Raw genomic sequence first — 27,342 nt, forward strand, 5'->3', positions numbered from 1 at the left:
GCTTCCTCAGAAAACTCTGCTTTAAGTCAGTCCAGTGACAATAGGAAGGTTAGGACAGGGGGACAACTGGAAGCTCAGAGTCATCCCGGGATGCATAATGAGTTCAATGACAGCCTGGGATTTTAGCTAAACCCTGTCTCAAAACACAAAGAAAAAACTTGTTTCAGAAAAACAAAAAGTAGGGCTCATTTGCCATCCAACTAACTTTAATGACTTTACTAGGTGCTAGCAAGTAAAAGCCTCATCTCTATTTACTATTTTATATCTTATTAAGATTTCATTATTAGCTGTCAAGGTATTTTTCTTTTCCCCCAAACTGCTACATTTAAGATACACATATCTGAAAGGGGTGGGGGAGGTTAAAAGATATGTGGGATTTTAACTATATCTCTATGCTACTGTTGTTTTAATTTTTCTAAGGACATACTTATTAAAAATCTTTTTTTCTTGGGCTAGAGCAATGGTTCAGTGGTTTAGCATGCTTGCTGCTCATCTAGAGGACCCCAGTTCAATTCTCAGCATTCATACAGTGGCTTACAACAGTATACAATTCTTTATTTATTTATGTATTTATTTATTTATTATGGATACACTATTCTGTTTGCATATATGCCTGTAGGTCAGAAGAGGACACCAGACCTCATTACAGATGGTTGTGAGCCACCATGTGGTTGCTGGGAATCGAACTCGGTCCTTTGGAAGGGCACGCAATGCTCTTAACCGCTAAACCATCTCTCCAGCCCTACAATTCTTATTCTAAGGAAGCCAATGCCCCCCACTTCTGACTTCCTAGGGCACCAGGCAAACACAGACATAGAATCAGTATTATTGCAGGAGATTTGTTTGGAATGTTGCTCCCAGACCACCAAAGGAGTCAGGACTTGATTCCGAGGGTGGGGTCTACATCCAGCTGACTGGAGTGGATTATAATGCTTTCTGGAGGACACGCAAGAGGACTAAGAGGGGTCAAAAAAGAGGCACCAACTTTTTGAGCAGGGGAGGCATGGAGTGAGTGTAGAGGTTGCTGATCGCTTTCTCCATCACTCTGTGGATCTATCAGTTCTTACCCTAACATCTGACTCCAAATCATTTTTTATAAATTTTATATGGTTACAAAATTTAATAAAACAGTAAAAGAAGCCACTTTATCTAGCCTCCAATGTGAGGAAGGATCACGCAGCTACAGTCACCATGCTGCCTCAGGTCACCAGCAAGAGCTTTTCCCACTGAAAATCTCGCAACACGGTATGTCTGGTGCATAAACATAGAAGCAGACATCACATCCATACACATTATATTAATTAATTTAAAAATAAAACCTTTTCTGTGTTTATGTGTGTTTGTGGTGCGGGACAATTCTATATTCTGTCAATTATATTTTAAATAAACGCTGATTGGCTGGAAGTATAGGCAGGAAAACCAGACAGGAAGTAGAGGTGGGGCAATGAGAACAGGAGTATTCTGGGAAGAAGGAAGCTCTTCCTGCAGTCCTGTCCAGGCACCAAGGAAGCAAGATGTGACCTGCCCCACCGAAAAAGGTACCAAGCCATGTGGCTAATGTAGATCAGAATAATGGGTTAATATAAGCTACAAGAGCTAATAAGAAGCCTGAGCTAATGGGTCAATCAGTTTATAATTAATGCAGACTTTCTGTGTGATTATTTCAGGGCTTAGCTAGCCTCGCAGCCTAGCCGCGCAGCCGGGGCGACAAGCAGGCCCCCTTGTTACATGTTTGTGTGTGCGAATACCAACATGGATGTATCATGGCACACATGGAATTCAGAGAACCACCCTGGATATTGGTCCTTGCTTTCTGCCTTGTAAGAGATGTCTTACAGTGGCCATTACTGTATACTATAGGCTAGCTGGTCTACAAGCTTTCCTTTGTCTAGAAGTGGAGAGGTTAGCACTATCTGTCTTTTTTTATATATGTTCTAAGGATCAGACCTTGTACACACAGCACTTTTCCCCACTGAACCTTCTTCTCAGCCCTCAATAATATTCCTACCTCTTCAGGCTTATTCAGACACCTGTATGCAAAAAGATGTTTGCTGTGAAGCTTTACTCTTTGCAAATAATAAACAGTAGTTGTGTGAATAATAGACAACTTAAAGATATTTGCTGAACACAAGAATCTAACAACATCTACCAAGAAAGACAAGGTGAGGCTGTGAGTGGGAGAAGAAGGTTGAGGCTGTAACTGAAAGTTCTTGGACGACTAGGAAGTATGGGAACGTATTCACTTTTAGACTTGGTAACAAGGACCTCTTTCACACACAGACGAATTCAAGCATCAACTGTTATGCAGACTCTAATTCCACACAAAGAACTGAGGAAGGTATATATGTATACTTACTGTACTACTCTGTCACATTTCTGAATGTTTGAAATTACTCCAGAAAAGATACCTCTCCTACACCTCCGAATCAGTCTGACTTAGTACACTCTCATCAGAGAGGGTCATGAGTACACGACAGAGGAAAAGAAACAAGAAAAGAAAAGCAGACGTACTTCTGTGCTGAGACTGATGGAAGGAGTGTGTTCTGCTTCGTTCTGGAGAATAGCTTCTACTGCTGAGACTGGAGCCAGATCTGCTGTGTGGGGAGTCCTTCCGGCCTACAGGTGATTCTCTGAAAACAGGAGCATCCCTTTTATGGGGAGATCGTTCTCTTGAATAATGAGAAGAGTAAAAACTTTTTCTTCTAAAGCCATCTCTCATGTCCCTTTGAAGGAAAAAAAAAAAAGATAATTATATCCTCTTTCTGAATACACAAATGGCAAAGATCTGATTACAAGTCATGCTACACTGAAGTCTTGGCTCCCCCTTTTTAACAGTGACTAACTGTTGAAGTCAGTTAACAAAGCGAAACTTCTGCAAAACATGATGTAAAATGTACCACTTTTCACAGCCTGGAGTAAAGCCAGATTATTAAGTACAAAGCTACTTTGTTCTGAAATGTGAAGAAATAAGTCTCTACTACTCTCAGAAACACGTGGGAATTATAAAATGTTCCAAGAAAAACAGCTCAGAGCCTTCTAAATATAGTATGTGATGAACATCTCTCACACAAACCTCAAAATCTGAAGCCTATATTCTATATTCATTAGATAGTATTCCCAAGGACTCCTACTGTGCCACATTTCAGAGTTCACACTAGGAATGTTTACCCCATAACTGTTATATAAATGTTTAAAAAAAAACAAAAACAAAAACAAAAACTGAAAACCCCTCATATCAAGCATCTCTGAGCAGAGAAACTCTACCTGTATATACACAGCTGTTGGGTATGGAGGGCACTGGTAGGTAGTGGATAACAATGTCACCAAAATCCTATAAAAGCCAAGAAACCAAAGCCACACAAACCTTCATCTAACCCAAAAGCAAACTCAAATCTGACTCCAATCTTGTGTGCTCCACACAGACTGTTATGAAGCCTACCACCTTTACAAATCACTTTATCCTTGCAAAACACTTTATCTAAGCAGCATTATCTAGCAATAAAATGCTAGGCAGGGCTGAGGATACAGCTCATTACAAATAATTTGTAGTGATCACTTTGCACAGAAGACACTGTGACTTGATACCAGCACTGAAAAAAAGAGAAGCAAAAGAGGTAGGAAGTAAGGAGAAAAACTTTATATAGGAAAAACATCAAAGTAAATCAAACTTATTAAGTGAATCAAGATATATGCCTCTATAAAATATGAAAATAAAAAACCTTTAAAATCGAAAGTAAACCTCTATCAAAAGAATGTTCAAAGGAGTTTTAATTAACTTGAGCAGACTTTCATTAAGTAAAAAAAAAAATTGTTTATTTTTGTTGTTACTGTTTTGAGATAGGGTCTTTTACTGTTAGCCCAGGACCCTATGCACAGCAATCTTCCAACTTCAGCCACCCAAGTACTGGCATTACAGGTGTGAACCACTGTGCCTGCCAAGTCATAAATCCTTATACAGACAAGGGCTGAGACAAACCAAGGACGTCAATTTTATTTTCCCTTCCTTTCCCAGTGCTAGAGATCAAACCCAGAGCTTTTAATAAAAATAATTTTTTTTCCATCAACACCTAAAGAATGACCAAGATCAAAAACACTGAAGACAACTTATGCTGGAGAGGTTGTGGGAAAAAAGGAACACTTCTGCATTGCTGGTTGGAATGAAAGCTCGTACAGCCCCTTTGGATGTCAGTGTGGCGATTGCTCAGAAAATTAGGAAACAACCTTCCTCAAGACTCAGTAATACCACTTTTGGGTATATATCCAAAGGATGCTCAATTGTGCCACAAGGACATGTGCTCAACTATGTTCATAGCAGCTTTGTTTGTCATAGCCAGAACCTGGAAACAACCTAAATGCCCCTCGACTAAAGAATGGATAAGTACTGTGTAATACTCCATTGTGTAAATGGAGCAGAAAAAAATAACGACATCTTGAATTTTGCAGGAAAATGAATGGACCTAGAAAACATTATTTTGAGTGAGGTAACCCAGACACAGAAAGACAATTAACACATGTACTCACTCATAGGTGGTTATTAAACATAAAGAAAACCAGCCTATAAACCACAATCCAAGAGAACTTAGACAACAATGAGGACACTAAGAGAGACTTACATAGATCTAATCTACATAGGAAGTAGAAAAAGACAAGATCTCCTGAGTAAATTGGGAGTATTGGGACCTTGGGGGAAGTTAGAAGGGGGGAGGAGAGAAAAATGTAGAGTTCAATAAATATCAATAAAAAAATAATTTTTAACTGATTATCAGTCCCCACTACACAAGCAAGCTGGTTGTCTTGAAGTTCAATTGAGTACTAGTTAATCAAGTCCTTAAATATACTGTCATACAGAAACAAGTTTCCCCAGGAAAAAGTAAAAAGCATCTAAATTTATCTAGAGCAAATGAACTCATGTAAAGCACCAAAACTGAAATAAAGCATTCGAGAATCAGGCTCACGCCAACCTCTAGTCAGTCAGTCGCTATATACGTATTCAGACACATCGCAGACCCAATGGAGAACCAAATCCAACACAGGAGCTATAGGGTCCCTGCTATCACTGGACTCTGAGGATGGGAAGGAAAGCTGTCATTAAACAAATACACATAATACACATGGATGTAGTCAGCCAACAATCTGAAAATCTGTACATGAGCACAGGGTGAGAAGGGACGATCCACATCTGGATGGGAGCATGTCAAGTGAAGAACTCATGCAGTATCCAGGTGAGCAATTCACGACAGCAGTCTTAGGCTTAGAGGAGATTTTGGGCTACCACTTTACACTTGCGTACAATGGAGCAAGACTTAAGCCTGTGAGTACAGATGAAAATAAGGGATAAAAGAAAAAAGGCAGCTCAGCACACAGGGCTAGAAACTATCAAACAGGGAGATGTGCTGCTGAAGAATGAAAATGCAGGCCTAACATAAGTAAATATATATAAATAAACATGAGAATACAGAGAAGAAGGCTGGGCGGTGGTGGCGCACGCCTGTAATCCCAGCACTCGGGAGGCAGAGGCAGGCGGATCTCTGTGAGTTCGAGACCAGCCTGGTCTACAAGAGCTAGNCGAAAAACCAAAAAAAAAAAAAAAAAAAAAAAAAAGAATACAGAGAAGATTCTAGGGTCTGACCACACCTGCTGGCAGCTACAGCTGAAACACGCAAAAAAGAACAGTTATGACATGTTTTCAGAGATGGGAAGGTAGTCAGTGAGCAGGAAAGAATGTAAGCTAGATATTCTTATAGTTTATTCCAAAGACAAGAGACTTCCTACTGAAACTAGAGACTCTTTACCGATTGCTTAGTGGGAAAGAAACAGCATCCTAATCAAAGAAAAATGTACCTACCACCTACCCCCTTCCTTTGAAAAGATGAACTGCTCAGCTAGAGTTTCCATATCCTAACGCCAGAGGGCAGTCAAATTAAAGCACAGCTCAAATGAGCAGCCCTGCATGCAGTTATCTCAGCCAGCACACATCAACCACCCCCCAACTTCAGCAAAGACATCACATCAGACAACTACCCTAAGTACCTGTTTGGCAAGTCGATACTTGGTCAGATATGCAGGTATGAATATACACATTATTTGATAGACACTGTGGAGAACTGCCTGGCCTAGGGAAGTTTAGTATTTACTGTGACAAGGGGATTAGTAGTAAACGTCCCAGGTGGCTGGTTCTATGATTTAAAGTAGTATCAACGAACCAGTAAGAAACTGGGTATTCCGCTTATACATCTGATCACAGTACATCACCCAGGAAGTCAGGGCAGGAACAAGGTAGGACCTGGAGGCAGGATCTGAGTGGAGGCCGCAAAAAAAAAAAAAAAAAAAAAAAAAAAAAAAAAAATGGTGCTTATTGTAATGATTCTCAAACTCTGTTGCCTCTGTTTTCTTTTCTCTCTCTTTAACCCTTTTTTTTTCCTCTAATATTGAAAATTATCCAGGCAGTATATTCTGATTACAGTTTTCCTTCCCAACTACTCCCAGATTCTCCCCATTTCCCCACCCACCCAAATCCACACAACTTTTTTCTCATTAGAATACAATTAAAAATTAATAAGAATAATAAGATAAAATAAAACAAATAAACCAGAACAGAACAAAACAAATAAGACTTTTAAAAAAAAAACAAAGAGAAATCACAACACATACAGATTCAGAGACACATACATTTGCACATACAGAAAGCTCATAAAAACAAAACAGGAAACCAGATAATAAGCAAATGGTTTGTAAGGTTAAGAAAAGAAAAACCCCAGACACAGCACTGAGACCAAAACAAAACAAAATAAACAAACAAACAAAATAAGAAACCCTCCAGAAATACCACTGAAATTGAATTTCTTTTGTGTTGATATGGGGGCTGCCCCTAAGTGTGCTTTATTTCCCCACTGATACTCCTTGGAGGATGCTAGTTTTTCACTTGCAAACAGTTACCAACCCGAGATAGCTTAAGGGCTAGGGCTAGGGACCTGTATCTATTTTCTTTTCAGTACTAGGACTCCATCTGGCTTAGACCTGTGCACACTGCCAGTCTCTATGACATCATATGCCCAGCATTCCTGTTGTGTCTAAAGGCCTTGTTTCCTTGGTTTCTTCCAGCCCACAGGCTCTGTAAAACTTTGTCTCCTCTTCCAACCCCCTGAGTCCTGAGGGAAATGATTTGATGAGGACACCCCATTTAGGAGAGAGTGTTCCAAGGTCTCACTCGTAACTTTAAAAACAGAACAACTGACATGGAGCTCTGAGTTGGCAGGGTGCGTGCATGAAGTCCTGGATGCAGCCCACAGCACCATATGAAGCTGAGCACACGTGAGTAAGGTAGATCAGGATGGCAAGACAGCTCATGGGCAAAGGCATGGGCCATCAAGCCTGACAATCCGGGCTCAATCCCCAAGAACAACATAGTGGAGAGAGCCAACTGTCACAATTTGTCCTCTGACCCACTCATGCACACTGTGGCAGGAGTACACCCATAATTACACACACACACACAATGAATAAAGTTGTATTTTTTTTAAAGTTCATCATCATCCTCAGTTACTTAGAAAGTTTGAGACCAACCTGGACTACTTGTGACCCTATATACAAAAAAGAACAATAAGAAACCCAAACACTGATCTAGATATTTTAGCAAAACTGAGAGTTGAATCAACCTGTGTGGTAGGAACTAAATGAGTCAAACACACAGCAACCATATCTAAAGAAGTGAAGCTAGTCAAGGCTACATAGGGGGACCCTATCTATAAAAATAAAATAGTCAAATTAATTTTAGCAAATTTTAACTTAACCCAGCATATCCATCTAATCAACATGTACTTGAAAATCTACTGAACTATTTTACATTGTATTTTCATCTTAAATCTTGAAATCCCAGTGTTACATATTTTCCAGTTAAGAAATTCTTCTACTTGATTGACTCAAATCTCAAGTGCTCAATAGTACAGCCAGAGATTTGCATCCTGGAAGTTCAGACTGAAAAGGCAAAGACAGTACGTCAGCCTTCAAACAGAGGGATCAAAGGGTATTACGTGAAAACGTCATCAGAAGAGAGACTGAAAAGCAAAGATGGAAGGCATAAGAGACTTAAAACTTGTTATGAAATACTACAGATGCTGGAAAAAAAATCTATATTTAGATAGGATTTAGAGGTCATGTGACTTGTCTATTAAAATGTTGGGGGAAACTAGGTTATTAGAAACCAAACATACCTGTATTCAAAACTGTCAAGCGAATGCTTTTCTTTAAAAAAAAAAAAAAAAAAAAAAAAGGTTTAGAGAGAGAAATTTGTACAACAGGGAACTAGGGCCGGTCTTATGTTGATGGTAGATGCCTACCTGTTGTGGAAGGTGAGCAAAAAAAAGTCATCTTACAGAATGGGAACTGAAAATCCAACACAAGAATATGACTGATAAAGAGAACCAAATGTTCAGCAAAGTGACTACAGAGGCTGCCAAGAGAAGAGTGTGGAGCAGAGGCAGCCAAGGTCGGGGCAGCCCCAGACCCCTGTAAGCATCACCTGTGAGAACAGCAAAGACAAACATCTAAGGAAGCTCCTTCCGTAGCCACAACAGAACCTCCAAGTTGAGTCCAGAACTCCGCATCGTAGATTCTAAAATTCAACAAAGCTTCCCTGGAGACTTTTACACAAAACTCCTTTGACTTAAAAAGCAGACCTTACTAATGTGTAAGAGTAGGTATACATAACAGAATTGTCCACAAGCTAGGAAACAAATTCAAAGCTCAGGATACAAGCCTAGCCTACCAATTCCCAGAGAAGATTCTAGGGTCTCACCATGTCTGCTGGCAGCTATAACTAAAACATGCAAAAAAGAACTGTTATGACCTATTTTTAGAGATGGGCAGGTCGTCAGTGAGCAGAAAGGAATGTGAGTTAGAATTTCTAACCACCAGGGAATAAGTGTGAAGTCCTAGAAATGAGTCAGAGATGAAGGTGGGGTCATCTAAATGGGCAAGTTCAAAGGACAACAGAGGCTTGGAGTAAGTCACAAGGAATAAATATTGCCAGAATGTCTTACAAGAAGTCAAAGAATTAGGAAGCATGTGAGCTGAAAAAAAAATTCATCACTGCAGTTACAAACCAGGTGGAGAAAATAGCAAAGAAGGAGAGAAAGCATAGCTGCTTTATTTTGAGTGCTGAGTATTAAGGCAGTGAGACAGCCGAGCATACAGACTGCTAACTGCTCTTGTGGAGGACTGGGGCTCACCGCCTGTAACTCCAGCCCCAGGAAGATCCAAAGCCTCTGGTCTTCACAGCCGTCTGCAGTCCTGACCCAGCCTCAGAGGAAGCAAGATGTGACTGCCTCGCCAAAAAAGGTAACAAGCCATGTGTCTAACCACAGACAAGAACTATGGGCTAATATAAGTTATAAGAGTTAATAAGAAGCCCGAGATACTAGGCCAATCAGTTTATAATTAGTGTAGACCTCTGTGTGTAACTTTGGGACTGAATCAAAGTAATTGCAGCTGTTCAAGCTGTGGGTCAAACCAAATAGGCAATGCTAGATGAAACCTTCCCGCCTGACATTTGTGCACTTGCACAGCACAGCATAGGCACAGAGGTCAGAGGGATGGTTACAGGAGTAGGTACTCTTTACACTACACGGGTTTCAGGGATTGCACACAGGTCATCAAGTTTGGTGGCAGATGTCTACCCACTGGGTCGTTTTATTGGACAGAGACCCACTTTATTACATGAACTTAAGTATATTAGCTAGAGGAAAATTTCAATGAAGTAGGAGAATCACCAGAATCTTGACATCCAAATTGGCCTCTTTAAGAGGTAAATGTTCAGCTTTAAGGGATGGGAGCTGTAGCTCAGTTATATGAGCACGATATGGATAGAATGTATAGGGCCAGAAGAATAGAAAGGAAAATTAAAAGCACATACATAAGAACTGACTTGCAATATGCAAAGTTGTTTCTGCATACTGAAACTGCTGAACAGATGATACGGAACTGACCTTACTATCTATTTATTCAGTCACAAGAAATAATGAGGACTAGGAATTACCCTGTATATGTAACACACAGCTGTTCCCATACAGGTCTGTCAGGCCCTCAAGCAAAGGTAATGAAGAAATCGACCAACTGCTGATAGGAGATGGAGACCTCAGAATTTCATTAAAAAAAAAAAAGTCAGTAGCAAAGGTTTAAAAAAATAAAAGACTTTTTCATCATAAAGCAACAAGCCAAGGATATTATAAGAAAATATACTACTTGTCCTTTATACAACCAAACACTACTACTTGCATGAAGTAACCCAAAGGGTACTCAAAAAAATGAAATCTGGCAGATGGATGTTCTCCATTTTGTAGAATTTTGAAAATTAAAATATGTGCACCACACCATTGATACCTATTCAAAGGGCAACTGCTTTGAGTTTTGAAAAGGCTGATTTAGGTATGCTGAATTAAGACTGACAACGCTCCAGCAGATCTCTAAGAAAATGAAACAGTTTCTTGTTTATTATAATATAAAGCATATTACAGGTATACCACACAATCCTACAGATTAGGCAGTTAGAAGGGTAAAACTGAACTATAAAGAATATAAATAAACAGAAAGGGGTAATAAAAAAAAAACCAGAAATGGATTGCATAATGCTTTATGAACTTTGAATTTTCTAAATACTAATAAGAAAGGAACAACAGCTGTAGAGAGATGGTGATTGATAGAAAAAAACTACTATTAAATCAGCCAGTATACTTTTAAGATGTGTTGACCTCAGAATGGAAACCAGGACATGTGTTACACTGGGGAAAGACATTTGCTTGTTTCCACAGCAGAAGAAAAGCTATGGATCATAAAAATTGATAAAGGTTTGATTTAAACAAGAGAGACCCCTTAAGCAGAAGAGATGATAGTTCATCAAACAGGGTGACCATTCAATCTAACCAATAAAACTAACAAGTGCTTTTCATTTGATCTGATCTAACTTGCCATAAGGGAACCTTGCCAAAATTAGGGCTGGGGAAGAATTTTATTTTTGTCTTTTCAGGAGAATGAAGGCATCCAGCTAAGAAATATGAAGACAATGGACAAATGAAACATCTGAAGAAAAGGACAAATCATCAAGACAGTCCCAAGAAAAAGCATAAATTGGCCTCTTGGCATATCATATTTCTAACAGGATAAAATTCCATAAATATTTGCAAATGTTTGTTTCTGCTGTTCTTTACAGACATATAATGCAAATGGTCTTTCTGTAGTCCCAGTTCAATTAAATATTAAAACTGGCTTTGGAATTGGAGAGTGGCTCTCTCCTTCTCTAAACCCAAGATGCTTGTTAAAGTAAAATCCAAAATCCCTATCTCATATCAGAAGAGTCAACTGATATGGGACAGAAAAAAAACAAAAATTTAAGAACTATTTCATTGCCACTAATCCCATGCTTCTTTGGTTTTATTTTTACTCTTTAAGGTATAACTATCTCAAATCTAAAAGATTTATATATATACTTTAAATTTTTGTCTTGATATTTATGGCCATATAAAGTACTAATTCTAGAAAAAGATTTCATCTACCTTCCTGTACATGATTTGGGGTTTGAGTCTCTATCAGTTTTCTTTCTTTTTTTTTTTTTTAAAGATTTATTTATTATGTATACAACATTCTGCCTCCATGTATGTCCACATGTCAGAAGAGGGCGCCAGATCTCACTACAAATGGTTGTCAGCCACCATGTGGTTACTCAGGACCTCTGGAAGGGCAGCCAGTGCTCTTAACCACTGAGCCATCTCTCCAGTCCCTCTCTATCAGTTTGCTGCAGTTAACCAAGAGACTGCCTAACAGCGACCTTTGAAGGAGGATGGGTCCCACAATGACAATTCCACCAGGGGTATAACACCACTAAGCTGAAAAAAAAAAAAAATGTAAAGATCAGCTTTTTTGTTTGTTTGGTTGGTTGGTTTGGTTTGTTTTCGTTTTTGAGACAGGGTTTTAACAGTCCTAGCTGTCCTAGAACTTGCTCTTGTAGACAAGACTGGCCTCAAACTCACAGAGATTCACCTACCTCTGCCTCCCGAGTGCTGGCATTATAGGTGTGTGTCACCACCGCCCAGCCAAGATCAGCTTTTGAAGTATAAACTGTTCAGAATAATTTCGAGGTAGCTAGCTGAGATGATTCAGCCTACAGACTACTCTAGTCAGGACTGAGACTAGCCTTTATGCAGAGACTGGACAACAAATGATATAACAATCTCTCCCAAGACTTGTTAATTAAAGCAAAATTTTCTTTTCAGGATCCCCTAAAGCTGTCATCACCCACACAGCAGGAAGTAAAATTTAAGAACATGACACCCAAATTCTCAAGAGGGGCCAGGTGGTGGTAGTGCACACCTTTAATTCCAGTACTCGGGAGGCAGAGGTAGGTGGATCTCTGTGAGTTTGAGGCCAGCCTGGTCTACAAGAGTTAGTTTCAGGACAGGCTCCAAAGCTACAGAGAAACCCTGTCTTGAAAAACAAAAACAAAACAAAACAAAAACAAACAAACAAAAATTCCCAAGAAGTGGGATGGGTAGTTTTTGTTTTTTTCATTGGTTTATGGATATTTGTCATTGTTTAGGGATGTTGGTTACAAGTTATTATTGGTAATAGTCAGGAGAAAAGCTGAACAAAGTAGTTTAGATTCAGGATTCTTGTTTTGTAAAAAAAAAAAAAGGGGGTATAGATATGATAGGATATAAAAGTAGATTATTGAGTCTACTCTGAAAAGAAAAAGGAGGGATATAAAAAGAGGATAAATAGGTATATTATTGAGTCTACTTTTAAATAAAAAAAGCAACTACTAGTTTTAAATATTTTACATTGATATGGAATTTTGTATATTGTTACAAATTTAAGGTATTTAAGGTACTCTACATACATTTCTACTCTTGTTCAAGGTATGTACCTATATGGCTCATTTAACAATGTAATGCAAATTTCTAGTCCTTGAAAGTTATTATTACCAACTCTTTAGGACAATAAGGAAATTAGTCACCTATTAGAATCATACTTGTAGTCATATTAGGTATGTTTACAAGGTCAAACAGAGATATATTTTAGGCAGGTCATCTCCAAACACTTCAGAGATGTGCAAAATATGGCATTTATGATGTATATAGGTTTTTTTATTTTTCTTTTTATGACAATGAAACATGCCTGCTCCTGGCAGTTAGCAATCTACTTCAGAGAAGATCTTCATATTAAGTATTTTTTGTGTGTGTGGCAAAAGCTAGTCACTGGGCAGGATAGTGCTCTTGCCTCGACTGCTGCAGACAATATGCTGTCTTTTTTTTTTTTTTTTTGGCAATATGCTGTCTTAACTGGACAAGCGAGACATAAAAGAGAGGATTGCTGAACTTTGCCAAGACAAGGTAGGCAGTCCTTCAGAATATCCTGCACTTCACAGAAAAGTCTGTAGGTTGAAGATGGATGCCACAATATTGCAGAGAAAACTTGGGTGACTGTTCAGGCAGCCTGCTGTTTATATCATTTCTCACATTTTTTGGAAGTAGCTTGCTTGCACTTCCTGCTTACTCAGGTAATATTATTTCTTTCTCATGTCTCTGGTGGAGTTGAAGACTTTATAGTTTTTCTTGTTACCAGATACAGAAAAGAAACTCGCTACAGAGATGTAAAGTGTATTTAAGGCTGATTGTGACAATTGTCTATATTCTGTCAATCATGTTTTAAATAAACGCTGATTGGCCAGCAGCCAGGCAGGAAGTATAGGTGGGACAACCAGACAGGAAGTAGAGGTGGGGAAATGAGACAAGAGAATTCTGGGAAGGAGGAAGCCCATTCCTCCCCAGTCACTGAAGAAGCAGGATGTGATCTACCCTGCAGAAAAAGGTACCGAGCCATGTGGCTAACATAGATAAGAATAATGGGTTAATATAAGTTATGAGTTAATAAGAAGCCTGAGCTAATGGGCCAATCAGTTATAACTTATGGAGACCTCTTTTTTTCTTTTTCTTTTTTTTCTTTGGGGTTAAACAGCTGTGATACCTGGTGGGAGGACAGAAACCCCAATAAGCAGGTTGAGAGACATTAAAAGATAGTTTTGGTAATACAAGTAAGAATAGAAAGTAAATTAGGCACAACCTTTTGGACTCATCAAGATAGGATAAATATGGAGTATTTTCTCTGAAATTGTCAGCTGCTAATGGACTAGACATTGTGGATATATTTACTGCCTGTGTATATTGTGTATAGTTTTTCTTATATTAGTTATAACCTTTTTTATTTTAGACAAAAGGGGGAAATGTGGTGATATTGTTTGTGCTGTAACAAATAAATCTTGCCTAAAGAACAGAGGGCAGAGCTAGCCATTAGTTAACCAGAGAGGTGTGAAGTGATATGGCTGGGCAGAGAGAAGAATACAGGAGACAGGAGCTCGCCCCTTTTTTGGCTGAGGAGTTAAGCATGGTAAGAATTGGCTATGGCTTGCTCCGTTTTCTCTCTGATCTTTTAGCATTACCCCAACATTTGACCAATTAGAACTCTTGCAATAACATGGTACTACACTATTAATCAGGCCTTCCTTTGATGTTCAATATACTTCTTATGCTAGAGCATTTAAAAATATTTTCTATTTTATGCTACTGATAGCTGATTTATGAATTGCTAATTTTCTAGTATTTCTAATAGCCAATAGGTTTCCCAGGCCTTTTGGCAGAAATGATCACTATTATGCTCATAAAGTTTTACTGCTGTTTGTTTTGTTTTTCATACTATCCCTTACCTGCTTTATTTTTGTAATCTTACTGTAAGAGCCTAGAGAACTACTAGAATGATGGGGCAAGGAGGAATACCAGGTGTACACAGTGCTCTGCCATCACTACTCAGAATAGCACATGCAATGCTGTGAGACAATGGACTTTTTTCCTGTCACTTGTATTATTTTTAATAAAATGCTGATTGGCCAGTAGCAAGCCAGGAAGTAGAGGAAGGGCAATGAGAATGTTGAAAAAAGAATAGAGCAGTCTGCAGTCACGACCCAGTCTCAGAGGAAGCAAGATGTGACTGCCTCACCAAAAAAGGTACCAAGCCACGTGGCTAACACAGACAAGAACTATGGGCTGATTGATATAAGTTATAAGAGTTAATAAGAAGGGGGCTGGAGAGATGACTCAATGGTTAAGAGCACTGACTGCTCTTCCAGAGGACCTGGGCTCAATTCCCAGCACCCACATGGTAGCTCACAACTGTCTAAAGATCCAGTTGCAGGGGATCTGACACCTCACACCAATGCACATAAAATAAAAAGTTAAATAATCCTTTAAAAAAAAGAGTTAATAAGAAGCCCGAGATACTAGGCCAATCAGTTTATAATTAGTGTAGACCTCTGTGTGTAACTTTGGGACTGAACGACTGCAGGACAGAAACTTCAGTCAGCATTGCAAGGTCATCAAGTCAATGGCCTTCTCTCCCACTTGCAGCTGGCTATACATTTTATATAACCTGTTGTCAAGTGTCTGCCAACTCTTCTGTTCAGAATCCATTATTGCTGTTGCTTGGCTTGGGACAGAGTCTGCTATGTATCTGAATGTTCATGTAGCTGTTTGCCAAACTAAGATTTAATCACTTATGGTTACTGAGCAGTTTTTATAGTTGGTACAGAGAGAGTCATCTTATCTAGGTCAAGGTGATCACAGCACTACTGTGAATTAACTATTCATTCAAGAAAAAGATAAGTTTTGCTTTCTATTTGCTAGTCAAACTAGAGCTCTAGATAAAAGGCTCCTTAGCCACAGTTTAGCCAACTATGCATACCAACCATCTCTGCCTATTATAATAGGCACACTCTAGGATTTAGAGAGGCTATAACAGGCACTCACACACTAATTCCTCAGCTGACTACTGTATTGTGAATAGTAACTGACTTGCTTGGATAGAATGGATTTTAGTGTCTAATTCTGAAATGCATGGAATTGTGGCAATTACTCCTTGCCATTGTAAAGGAGAATCAAGGAAGCCTGAATTGACTTGGGAAAGAGGGACTGAACCCTCTAAGAGCAGCTGCTCCTTTTCCCTAGGGCTGTCTCCCTTTCCTTGCTAGGACTCTGTAACCATCATAAGTTGCTATGCTATGGCTGGTACAACCAATGAGGATGATGCTGAGAGGGGCTGGAGAGAGGAAGACCCCAGGAGCTGTGCAAGGTCTGACTCAGAGTTCCTACCACTTCCAGGGTCCCGCCCACAACCCTTAATAGGAGCTGTGTCTCTGTTTAAATAAATGCTGTTGTTTGTGCCAGCCCCCCTCCACTCCCGCGGCTGTAGTTCTCTGGTGTCTCCTCTGGTGGGCTTGCTCTCCAGGAACTTTTCTTTTGCCTTCACTTGGACTTCTCCCTCCAGTCTGAAGTTTTCCCGTCTTCTTCCCAGAACAAACAATCTAGCCCATGGACCCCAGAAACAATTCTCTATGAGACTGTTCTTTTCCATCACAGTTCATGGCATCTTTCAGGAACTATGTGTTAGTTGGCTTGTCTTACTTTGACAAACACATACGAGAAAGTAACTTAAGGAAAGAGACATCTACTCTGGCTCACAAGTCAGATGTTAAGTTGAGGACACACACTAGTGACCCACTTTACCAAGCAAAATCCCATTTCTTAGTTTCTAGCATTTCTCTAAATAGCACCAGCAACTAGGAACCATGTGTTCAATGTATGAAGACTGTGAGGGGCACTTCATATTCAAACCACAGCACTGCACCCTAACCCCAAATGGGCTCACAGCCATCCCAGATGTAAAGCGCATTCAATTCGTTTCTAAGAGCTCCCCCTAGTCTTGTTTACTTATTTGTTTCTTTTTTGAGAAAGGTTTCACTATTTAGCCCAGGCTGGCCTAGAATTCACTAAGTAGACTAGCCTGGCCTCAAACTCAGACCTCCCAGTCTCTGTCTCCTGGATTAAAAAAATCTAACACCATGAATAGTTGCAACAATACTAGCATTGTGCAAGTATCTAAGAGCATAATCTCTTCTGAGACTCAAAGCAAATTCTTAGCTATGAGCCCTTGTAAAATTCCAAAACTAAGACACATACTTTCAATACACAATGTGTTGTTGTATGATTTTTTTCCTTCCTCCCCCGCCCCCAAAAAGGGCAGAGATGACCAAATCAAACTAAGCATTTATTGAGGACTCAAGTTACTTAAAAGAGTAAATGAGTGCTGTAAAGCAGCTGCATTACCCCAAGGTCACATCAACAAGGATCATCCCTTGTTGATCACATCACAAAGAGAATCATCCCTAGGGCTCCCTGCAGGACTTACAGTTAGCTCTGCTGGACTCTTTTGGCCTCAGCCTTGACATTATTCACTGTGTTTATAACAACAAGAGGAGATTTGTGAATCTTGTCACTCTCTGAGTTTCTCAGGCGTTGTGTCTCTAGTTTCCTGAGCCTACTGCCCTCCCCCTAGAAAGAATATTTCAATTCTGAGGAAATGGGTACTTAATACAACTGTAAATAGTAAAATACCAATTCCAAAAGAAAAAGAAAGAAAGAAAGAAAGAATAGCAAAGAACCAAACCAATATAAGCCCAAAACGATAAATCCTGTATCTCCCTGAACTGAATCCTGCACTAGCATAAGCAGCCCCGCCCCTACAGCGTTTTCCATTGCAGCCCTATCTAGAGGCTGCCTGCAGCTTTTCTGGATAAAGGTTCCCACACCTCCAAAGTCCTTAGATATCAACTGCAGCTTGGGCTTCATATACCACCGTTGGGAGCAGGTACCAACAACTCTGACATTGCCATACACTGCCTGGCCTCCTACAGTTTCCTCTGAAATCTTGGAAGTCTCTATGGCACTTCCATTTTGCCTGTCTGAAAAATCAGTCATGTGGATAATACCAAGATCAGCTACCACCTTAACCAGTAGCTGGGTCTTTGACCCTTACAGCAGCCTAAGTGCCTTAACAAACACAGGGAAATTCAAAGTTTGGGAAAGCTAAGGTATTTTCCTTATTATCCAAGTACTTGGCTTGTGTGTGTGTGTGTGTGTGTGTGTGTGTGTGTGTGTGTGTGTGTGTGAGTGTGTGTGTGTGCACGCGCGTGCGCTAAAGATGGGACCCAAGGCCATCGGCATACTAAGAAAGTGTTCTGCTTGACCCTACAGACAGTTCATCATCTAAGAACACCCGCTACTCTTGCAGAGGATCTGGGTTCAATTCCCAGGACCCACCTGACAGCTTATGACCATCTATAGCTGCAGTTCCAAAGAATTTGACTTCCTCTTCTAGCCTCCTTTAGTATCAGAAATATATGTGGTACATTGTTGAAATAGGCAAGCCATTTATACACATAACAAAAACAAACCTTAGAGAAGAATAAGAATAGAGAAAGGAGGGAGGGAGGGAGGGAGCATGGGAAGAAAAAGGAAAGAAGGAAAGGAAGGAAAAGGGAAGGAAGGAAAAAGAAAGAAGAAATAATAAATATCAAAGTACTTATTTTTATCTTTTTACCTGTGTTCAGGCTGTCGGCTTGTGGAATAATCATCTCTTGTCCATCTGTAGCTAGAATCATCCTGTAAAATAAAAAATTTAATTTGCGCTTTTGTTACCCATTTTGACCAGCCTCTAAGATAAAAATCACAATGTGGGTAAAAACACTTCTATAGGTACTACTGAACTTCCGAAAAATAAAACAAAATAAAGTAAATAAAAGATACAAGTCACCCATTTCAGCAGCTAAAGACGACTATGAACCTGTGGTAACTCTTACCTGTATTTTTAAAAATGCATTATTCCCTTGGTTGACACACACAGACTCAGTGCCACAGACACGTGTCAACACGACAACAGGTCGTTTGTTGTCTAAAGCCAAGTGTACACTGTTCAACCTTTCATTTCCCAAACCATCTCACAAATGTTCAGGTTCAAGCTCAGTGAAGAACTTGATGCTCTTTCCATTTTGCTCACTTTCTTTCCTCGTTTATCACTGGATGATGCATAATTACAAGCACTCTAGTAAGAATTATCACTAATAAGTAATACTATAATATCTCATAAAAAATTTAAAATTAATCAAACAAAGCAAGCACATTAGGTCTTCTAAAACACATGTGCAAAGAGACATAAACCACCCAAATGGGGCTGGAGAGATGGCTCAGGGGTTAAGACCACTTGTTACTCTTGCAGGACCTAGGTTTGATTCTAGGCACCCACAGGTGGCTCACAACCATCTGTTAACTCCAGTTCCAGGAGACCCAATGCTTTCTTCTGGCTTCTATGGGAACTGACAAATGTAGTACAGATGTGCATGCAGGCAACACACCCATAAAAAATAAAAATAAAATTTAGGCTTGGCATAGTGATACATGCTTTTAATCTCAGCACTCCAGAGGCAAAAGCAGGCAGATCTCAGACAGATCTCTCAAGTTCAAGACCAACCTGATCTACATAGCAAGCTATGGGACAGGCAGGGCTATAGAAAGAGACTGCCTCCAAAAACCAAAAGAAATAAAAAAGTAAACAATACAACATGCAAATTAGCTACAGTAAGAACTCATTTAGCTAAAATATTATTTTTGATCTTCCTCATTAACATCACAAACCCAACACTTCAAAGTGTCTTTATTTTCCTTCTCAATGTTAAATAAAAACAAGAGAAATAAAAACTCCATAGCTATAATAAAATACCGGACCCAGTAAGTAAATTCTAGATAAAAATTAGTGCTGTAAAAGTTTTAAGGACCACAGGTGTGCTATTTATTTATTTAAAAAGAAAAGAAAAGTTAAGTCTAAGGACAAATGAGTTTTGTACTAATATGGTTGGTTTTGTGGAGTTGAGGACTGAACAGAAGACTTCTCAGCATGCAAAGCAGGAACGCTCACTCCTAAACTGACCCAGCACAATCAAGAATGAAAGAAAGAACCATGCTGTTGCTGAAACACTACTACAAGTTGTGTTAGAAAAACATTCATGTTCATGAGGTATCAAATACAAGCCTAGTGAACACAAAACTCAACGGATGGTACAAGATAAACAAGAGTTTTCATGAAAGGGTACAAGATGCTTTTGCTATGACCAAATCCTTTCTCCCTGAGACTACACGAAGAATGGGTCTGACAGCAAAACCCAGTATCTCTAGTACAGAAATGATGCTTACTTCCCAACACTAGACCCTCCTAAAGGAATAGCATGGCAGTATAGATACGCATAGTAAAGCCAGCAATGCCAGTAAGAAAGGTATAGCTGTAGCACTGCAAATTTAAGCAATGCTAAAAAAGTCCCATTACCACTTTAGAATTACCAGGGCTCACACTATGAAGAACTGACCCTCAGGAAATCACTTACCTCCATTTCTTCAATTGCCAACATGAAGTCAATCAGTATAGTGTTTACACATATTATATTGGTTACCATGTTATATATTACAGGGAAGACGAACAGTCTAGAAGAGAACTCTTGTAAATCTGTACGCTCTAAGACATAGCAATTGCTTCCAACACTTTCAGTGAAAGTAATTATCAAAACCATAAATACCTACCTCTAGATTATCAAGAACACATTGCTAATCTTAGAAGCTAACATTTTAAGCATTTAGTATCTGAAACAATGACTTGACTGAATTCTAATCTCAAATAGTAAAGACCTTAAAAACAGACTTTGAAAATTCTAACAAAAATGGGATAATCAACTTAAATCCACCTCACCCACAGCACTTCTCATATTAAAAATAAAGCAATTATAAACAGGGACATGAAGTGACAAGTGTTGACCACCTGCTCAACACCGAATATCAGTAAATCCCTGCAAGTTTAAGGTAAAAAGACAAATGAGGCATAGGCCTGATATAGGCACACAGCCTAGTAAGAGCTGTATTACCTAGCAAGAGCGAGGCCATGGCCTTACTGCCCAGCACCATAAAAAAGCAAGCATGTTGGAATTAATGTCTACTTACTATCCGGCATCACAAGATTTTTGACAATCAACAGCAGCTAGCTGGAATGGGAGTCAAACCCTGAAGACCTAGCACTGCAGCACCCAGGAGGCTGCGGCAGGAGGCAAGCAAGTTCCAGGCAAGTCTGATCTGTATAGTAAGACCCTATTGCAAAGGGGAGTAGGGGAAGGCTGCAAATAAAACCAAGCCAAGCAACAAAAGAGCACAAGTAGCGGGTGTCCATTCTACTTCCAAGCCTGCACACAAACTTTGGTTATGTGAATTTTAAACTTAAAAGAAAGAACAATTAGGACACGGGGGAAATTTACATACTCCTCTGTGAGGTGGGCCACTTCTTCGATCATGGGAAAAACTGCGGCCCTCGTCATATTCTCGGTAATCAACATGACTGTAATATCTACTGTAGCCTCCTTCATCGGGTCTGGCTAGCAGAGGCGGTCTCTTGTCTAGCAGAGGCGGTCTCTTGTCTAGCAGAGGTGGTCTCTTTGGCACAACATTAACTACTCTATGGTAGCCATCCTAAAACAGACAAAAAGAAATATAGAGACATCACTAATTTCTCTATTTGGTTTTGGAAATGTTTCTTACAAGCACAGGTGTTCTTACCCATAATTGAACAGAGTAAGTGTATAAATGAACAAAAATGCACTAGTGAAAAATGCAAGTACGAATAACAAAAACATCTTCATACAGATTAAGGGAAATAAAATGAAAAAACTCATTCAAAACAACACACAACAATACAAAATGACAATCACAGGTTAAGAAAAGGGGGCTGGAGAGAAAGCTCAGGGGATGAAGAGCACTTGCTGTTTTTCTAGAGAATCCTATTGTAATGTGAGCGGCGGGCTACGTTCCTGGCATCCGGCAGCCGAAACGGCTAGCTTTATTTGAAATAATTATTCTTTTGAACATTGCCTGGCCCATTAGTTTCAGCCTTTTATTGGTTAGCTCTTATATATCGATCTAACCCATTTCTAATAATTTGTGTAGCCCACGAGGTGGCTTACCAGGGAAGATCTTGACCTGCGTCTGTCTGGAGTGGGAGAATCATGGCGACTCCTTGACTCAGCTTCTTTTTCCCAGCATTCTGTTCTGTTTACTCCGCCTACCTAATTTTATGTCCTATTAAAGGGCCAAGGCAGTTTCTTTATTTAACTAATGAAACAACAGAAAGATGACTCCATCAAGTTCCTACCGTCCAGGGACTATGACAACCTCTTCTGGCCCCTGTGGGCACTTCACTCACATAGTGCAGATACATACATGCAAGCCAAACACTTGTACATATAAAATAAAAATCAATCTAAATAGTGTAAGTAAAAGTACTCTTAACAACAACAAACTTTGCACAGTATGCAGGTTACTGCAGTGTTGTTCCGAATGACAATGAGGACAGCACATTGTTTGGCCTACTGGGTTTAAACTATTCTATTTAACTATTTAAACAGGGCAGGACCTGCACCTGTAAACTGGCAAGCACTGAATCAGAAAAATCAAAAGGAAGCATTCTGCTATGTTTCCAGAAGCTCAAGGGAGAGAGCTTTTAGCTTTTTAAGTTTGGACACAAAGATGATCTAAAATTAGAACTAGCTTCCAAGTTAATATACCCTTGAAATCTTTGGTAACTTGGTGGGATTGGAGAGACAGACAGCCCACTGGCGAAGGGCAATGACTGCTCTTTCAAAGGACCTGGTTCAGGTCTATCACAAGGTAGCTCACAGCAATCTAAAGCTCCAGTTCCAGGAGATTGAAGCCCTCTTCTGGCCTCCTTAGGTACTGCATGCAAATGCTGCCCAGACTTATACATGCAGGCAAAATACCCATACATATAAAAAAAAATAAAATAATAACTTTAAAAAGTCACTGAGGAGTTTTGTGGGATTTGAGTAATTAGAAAACAAAAGTCTGTCTTATGTTAATATCAATATGAAATATGTTAATAGCTAATATGGTAATATGAAATAAAATCATTAGGGTAAGAAGTAAAGAACTACAGTACACATGCCAGAATCTGATCTAAGTTATCTAAAAACAGCCCCTACAGATTTCTTGTTTTCTGAGACATGATCTCCCTGTGTAGTCCAGGATGGCCTCCACCTCATGCTATTTCTCATTGTTTTGTTGTCTGAGGCAGGGTTTCTGCTAGAGCCAAGAGTAGCCTGGGACAGCGATCCTCCTGAGTGATCACATTACAGGTGACTTAACACACACACAAAGAAACCGATTATTTTTTAAAAATCTTAATTTTTAAAAACTCTATGAAAGATGCTTTCATTCCAAAAAGAAAAACAACTAGATGGCTGAATAATTTAATATATAACTATATTATCCTTTTCCCACAACTATAAGTATTATAGATAACTGGACATAAATTAAATTGGCTTGGGACATTTATTTGAAAGCATTTCTTAAGACTAGTGTGGCATTCAGTTGTAGAGCAGGGATTAGCATTCATAAAACGTGGGTTAATCCCCTGTAACAAAACAAAACCCACCAATTTTCTAATGTATCATTAAATATATGTGAGCTCATTTTAACACAAAAACACTGTTGCTTTCATGTATTTGTTATTTTATTTATTTTATGTATGGTGGAAGAAGTCCACATGCTTGCCACAGTTTGCATGCAGAGGTCAGAGCCAGCGCTCGACTTCCACCATGTGGTTCCTGGAGATGGATCTCAGTTGAACAGCATTGATAACAAGTACTGTTACCCACTGAGCCATCTTGCCATCCTTAATTTTGTTTAAATATTGTGAAAAAGTTTAAAACATTTTGTTTAAAATTAAAATATTATAAGGCCGTTCCTTAAACACCTTTATTCTTTAGAGACATATGGAAACGTTTATATTTGAAACATGAATAGTGATTTACTTCAAAATGCTTTCAGGAAGGGAGTCGAGTGATCAAGAATTCTGACTGCTATTCTAGAAAGCTTGTGTTCAATTCCTAGTATCTACATAATAGTTCACAGAAGTCAGTAACTACTGCACCAGGGGATCCAGCGCCCTCTCCGGACCTCCTTAAGCACAAGGCATGTACATGTAGTCACAGAAATACATAAAGACAAAACACTAATACACGTAAGATAAATATTTTAAAATGAGATAAAATAACCTAGAAGAGAGGAGAACAGAGACAAGAATAAAACACAAGAAACCAAAAGTAGATAATTGTTGCTTTCATTACAATTACTTTGCAAGCTGCTTGCTTACTTTTAAATACTTAGTTTTTTTTTTCTTTATGAAGAATCAAACAAAAGCCAAGCCTGGTTATACATGACTTTAAAGCCAGCACTGAAGAGGCTGAGAAAGAAGGAAAGTTCAAGCAGATTTGGACTACATAAGATCCTGTCTTGAAAATAAACAGATTCATAAATAAAGCTCAACAAGGGTCAAGCATTACAGCACAAGACAACACTGCACTTTCAAGTGCAGCCTGAGTCCCAGCAAAGCCCTTGTCTCATAAATAAAAAAGAAACAAACAACCACACTAACTGCAGGCAAAGTACCATGGTACAGAAACAGCAGCAGTATTTCCTACCACAGTGAACTTAAGATCTGAATGTAACCATAGAAATGCTGTTGGAAAAGCAGGTGGCACACATCAAACACCCCATACATAGTATGTGTTCTAGTTTGCCAGCTCAAATTACTTTACTTTTTGATAAGCACAGGAATTACTACACCTAGGAGGTAAAAAACTATAAACCACTAGCTGTGCAGACAAGGCTAGCCTTGAATTCAGAGATTCTTCTGCCTCTGCCTCCTAGGTGCTGGGATTAAACAGTGCACACCACCACCCCAGCAACCGTACCTAACTAAGCAGCACAATATTACCCAGACTAACAGATTTGCTTTGGTGAGTTTTGACAAGTTCACTCTACCACCCACTGTGTACTTGATACGGACTGATTGCTTGCTCAGTGAGATACTGGCGCCTTGGGGTCAACCCAGTGGTTTGGGGGAGGATTAGAAATTAAGCTAAAATATTCTAAATTGGTCCAACCCTTCAGACACATATCATTATAAAATTTGGCCAAAAACTTACATTATCTTTTTTGGCAACAGTGAAAAAAGGATGTTAAACTTCAAAATTCTGTCAGTCAAGAAATTAAAACATGCTACCCATACCCATCCATAGGACCCTTTGTGCCAACCACACCACCCCACTCCATTTTCAGACTTCCCATGTCTTCTTCCAGGGTCTAGGCTGGTGAGTACCCTGACTTGTTCATCCACACTTTCTGTGTACTCTACCAAATTTAGCTAGGTTTCTGTGGCCTAAACTGGCCTTCACTGCAGAGAAGCTCAAGGCTTGGGCCAGTATCCCCTCTACTTATCCACTAAACCACAGGATACTCCCACACCACATCCAACCTTTCCACACAGACTTATAAATCCCCATCCTCCGACCTGGCAACAGGAAACATATCCTGTACACCAGTCCAGTCCCCTCTGCCACCACAACATTCTCTTCTCCCTAGCCCTGCTCCATCAATAACAAACTATACATAGAGCATGTAGACAGAGAACACACAGATTTCATCGGAGTAACACCAACAACATGAAAGATTAAGGCAAGGTCTGCCCTCTGAAACCTGCTGGTCCTGTGAAGATGCTTGCCTAAATGAGCCAGGACACTAAAGTTAGAAGAATTCAAGGGATGTAAAGAACACACAAAGAAAACAGCATAAATGCCTGAGTGATGCACCAGGTTGACAGACATGACAAAGACAATGCAGGACTAGAAAATGAAACTTAATAAAGCAATAGAAATACTGAAGAAGACTCAAGCTGAAAAGAAGGAACTGAAAACAACATTTCACAACTAGAAAACTCAAAGAAAAGAAGCCTACAGTCTGAATCAAGTAGAAGAGAGATCATCAAGTGACCCATCAAATAAGCAAGGTACATGAAAAGAAATTAAACATAGGAAAGGAACATACAGAAATGCAGGACACCGTTAAAAAAAAAAAACTTTGAATACAGACATAGACGAGGTAGAAAAATCCCACATGAATGGCATAGACCAGATCTCCAACAAGATCATAGAACATTTCCCCAAGCTAAGGACAGACATACTCAGATACAAGCAGCACACAGAAAAACAGATAAGACCAGAAAAAAAAAAAAAACCCACAGAATTTCATATTATAACACTAACATTTATAACAAAGAAAGTGTTTTGAAAGCTGCAAAAGGAAAAACACAAGTCACATATAAAAGGAAACCTATGAAAATAACAGCTGATTTCTCAATATAATTAATCTTTGAAAGCCAGAAGAGCCTAGAGTCCAAGAACTAAAAGGTAAGAAAAGAGAAATGTTATAATTAAAATTAAAATCTCAAAAATAAACAACAAAAAAAGAAGTTAAAATACATCTTCAAATAGCTCTACACAGGGAAGTACTACTAAATTAAACTTTACACATCAACACTCTAGAGTTCAGTCTTTCAAGTATATAGTTTTCCCATTGGAAAAAAACCCTGTAAGACAAGTGTGGTGACCCACGTCTTTAGGCCTCATACTCAGCAGTCAGGTGTGCAGTGAACTCCAGGCCAGCCATGACTACATACATACATAAAAAGAAAACATAACTTATACATACACTTGTAGCAAAACATGTTAAGAATGGAAGTGAAATGGCAGGCATAATAATTTTCAAACAAAAAATACTAAGAGTCACACGTGTGAGGTCCTGAATCCAAATACTACAAAATACAAGTAAAACTAACAAAATAAATGAGATGTAAAAAAAAAAAAATATAGGAATTAGCACATGTGAAGATTTTTAATAAAATGCCCCAGGAACTACAAACAAGAAGAAAAGGACTATCTACTCAACACTAACATTCTGTAAGCAATGCCATACAGAATGGTACATAAGTGAATTACCATATGGAACACTCTTGACTTTCAAAGTGAACAAAAAATTACAGGATTGTAGTTTAAGCATATTCATATTTGAGACTATTTGGAACCAGTAAATCCCAAGCAATCCCTATAAAGCCTCAGATATAGCAATACCAAGTTTTAATTCATCAAAAAATTTGTTTTGATTGGCTATACTGGCTGAGAAGTAGTGGCAAAAATATTAAGATTACAGACCTGTAATCTCAGCACTCAGGAGACTGATGGTTAGAAGACAGGCAAACGAGCACACAGTTAAAAAAAAAAAAACTGAAAAGAAAGCTCTGCCCTCATTACAATTTGTATCAAAGCCTAGCATATTTACAGTGTGCATACCACAAAACTACCACCACTAGGTCAACACTGAATTACCACCCAGATACAGTCACTGAGGACAAGCTTTTCCTTGGGTTCTATCCAGTGTTTCCTCCCACTAGTGACCACTTAGCCCTTTGCTGTAGTATTATTTTTAAAAGTTGTTCTCAATCTTCTTAATGCTGTAACCCTCTAAC

General features: G+C 39.1%; 1 protein-coding gene across 11 annotated transcripts in view; it reads right to left on the reverse strand.

The window, feature by feature from the left end:
* Nucleotides 1-27,342, reverse strand: part of Pphln1 (periphilin 1) — an 87,462-nt gene that overhangs the window by 40,616 nt on the left and 19,504 nt on the right. For 6 of the 11 annotated variants that reach the window (XM_050129105.1, XM_050129082.1, XM_050129075.1 and 3 more), the window contains 3 exons: nt 21,228-21,434; nt 18,475-18,536; nt 2,512-2,723 (listed from right to left, as the gene is read on the reverse strand). In XM_050129105.1, coding sequence (XP_049985062.1) covers nt 2,512-2,723; nt 18,475-18,536; nt 21,228-21,434 — 481 coding nt within the window. The remainder of the gene's footprint in view (nt 1-2,511; nt 2,724-18,474; nt 18,537-21,227; nt 21,435-27,342) is intronic. The other 5 variants (XM_050129131.1, XM_050129113.1, XM_050129140.1 and 2 more) reach the window with 1 other exon arrangement.

Source organism: Alexandromys fortis, unplaced genomic scaffold (genome assembly GCF_014885135.2).
Source record: "Alexandromys fortis isolate MF-2015 unplaced genomic scaffold, M_Fortis_MF-2015_v1.1 scaffold_28, whole genome shotgun sequence".
In the NCBI taxonomy this organism is placed as follows: Eukaryota; Metazoa; Chordata; class Mammalia; order Rodentia; family Cricetidae; genus Alexandromys; species Alexandromys fortis.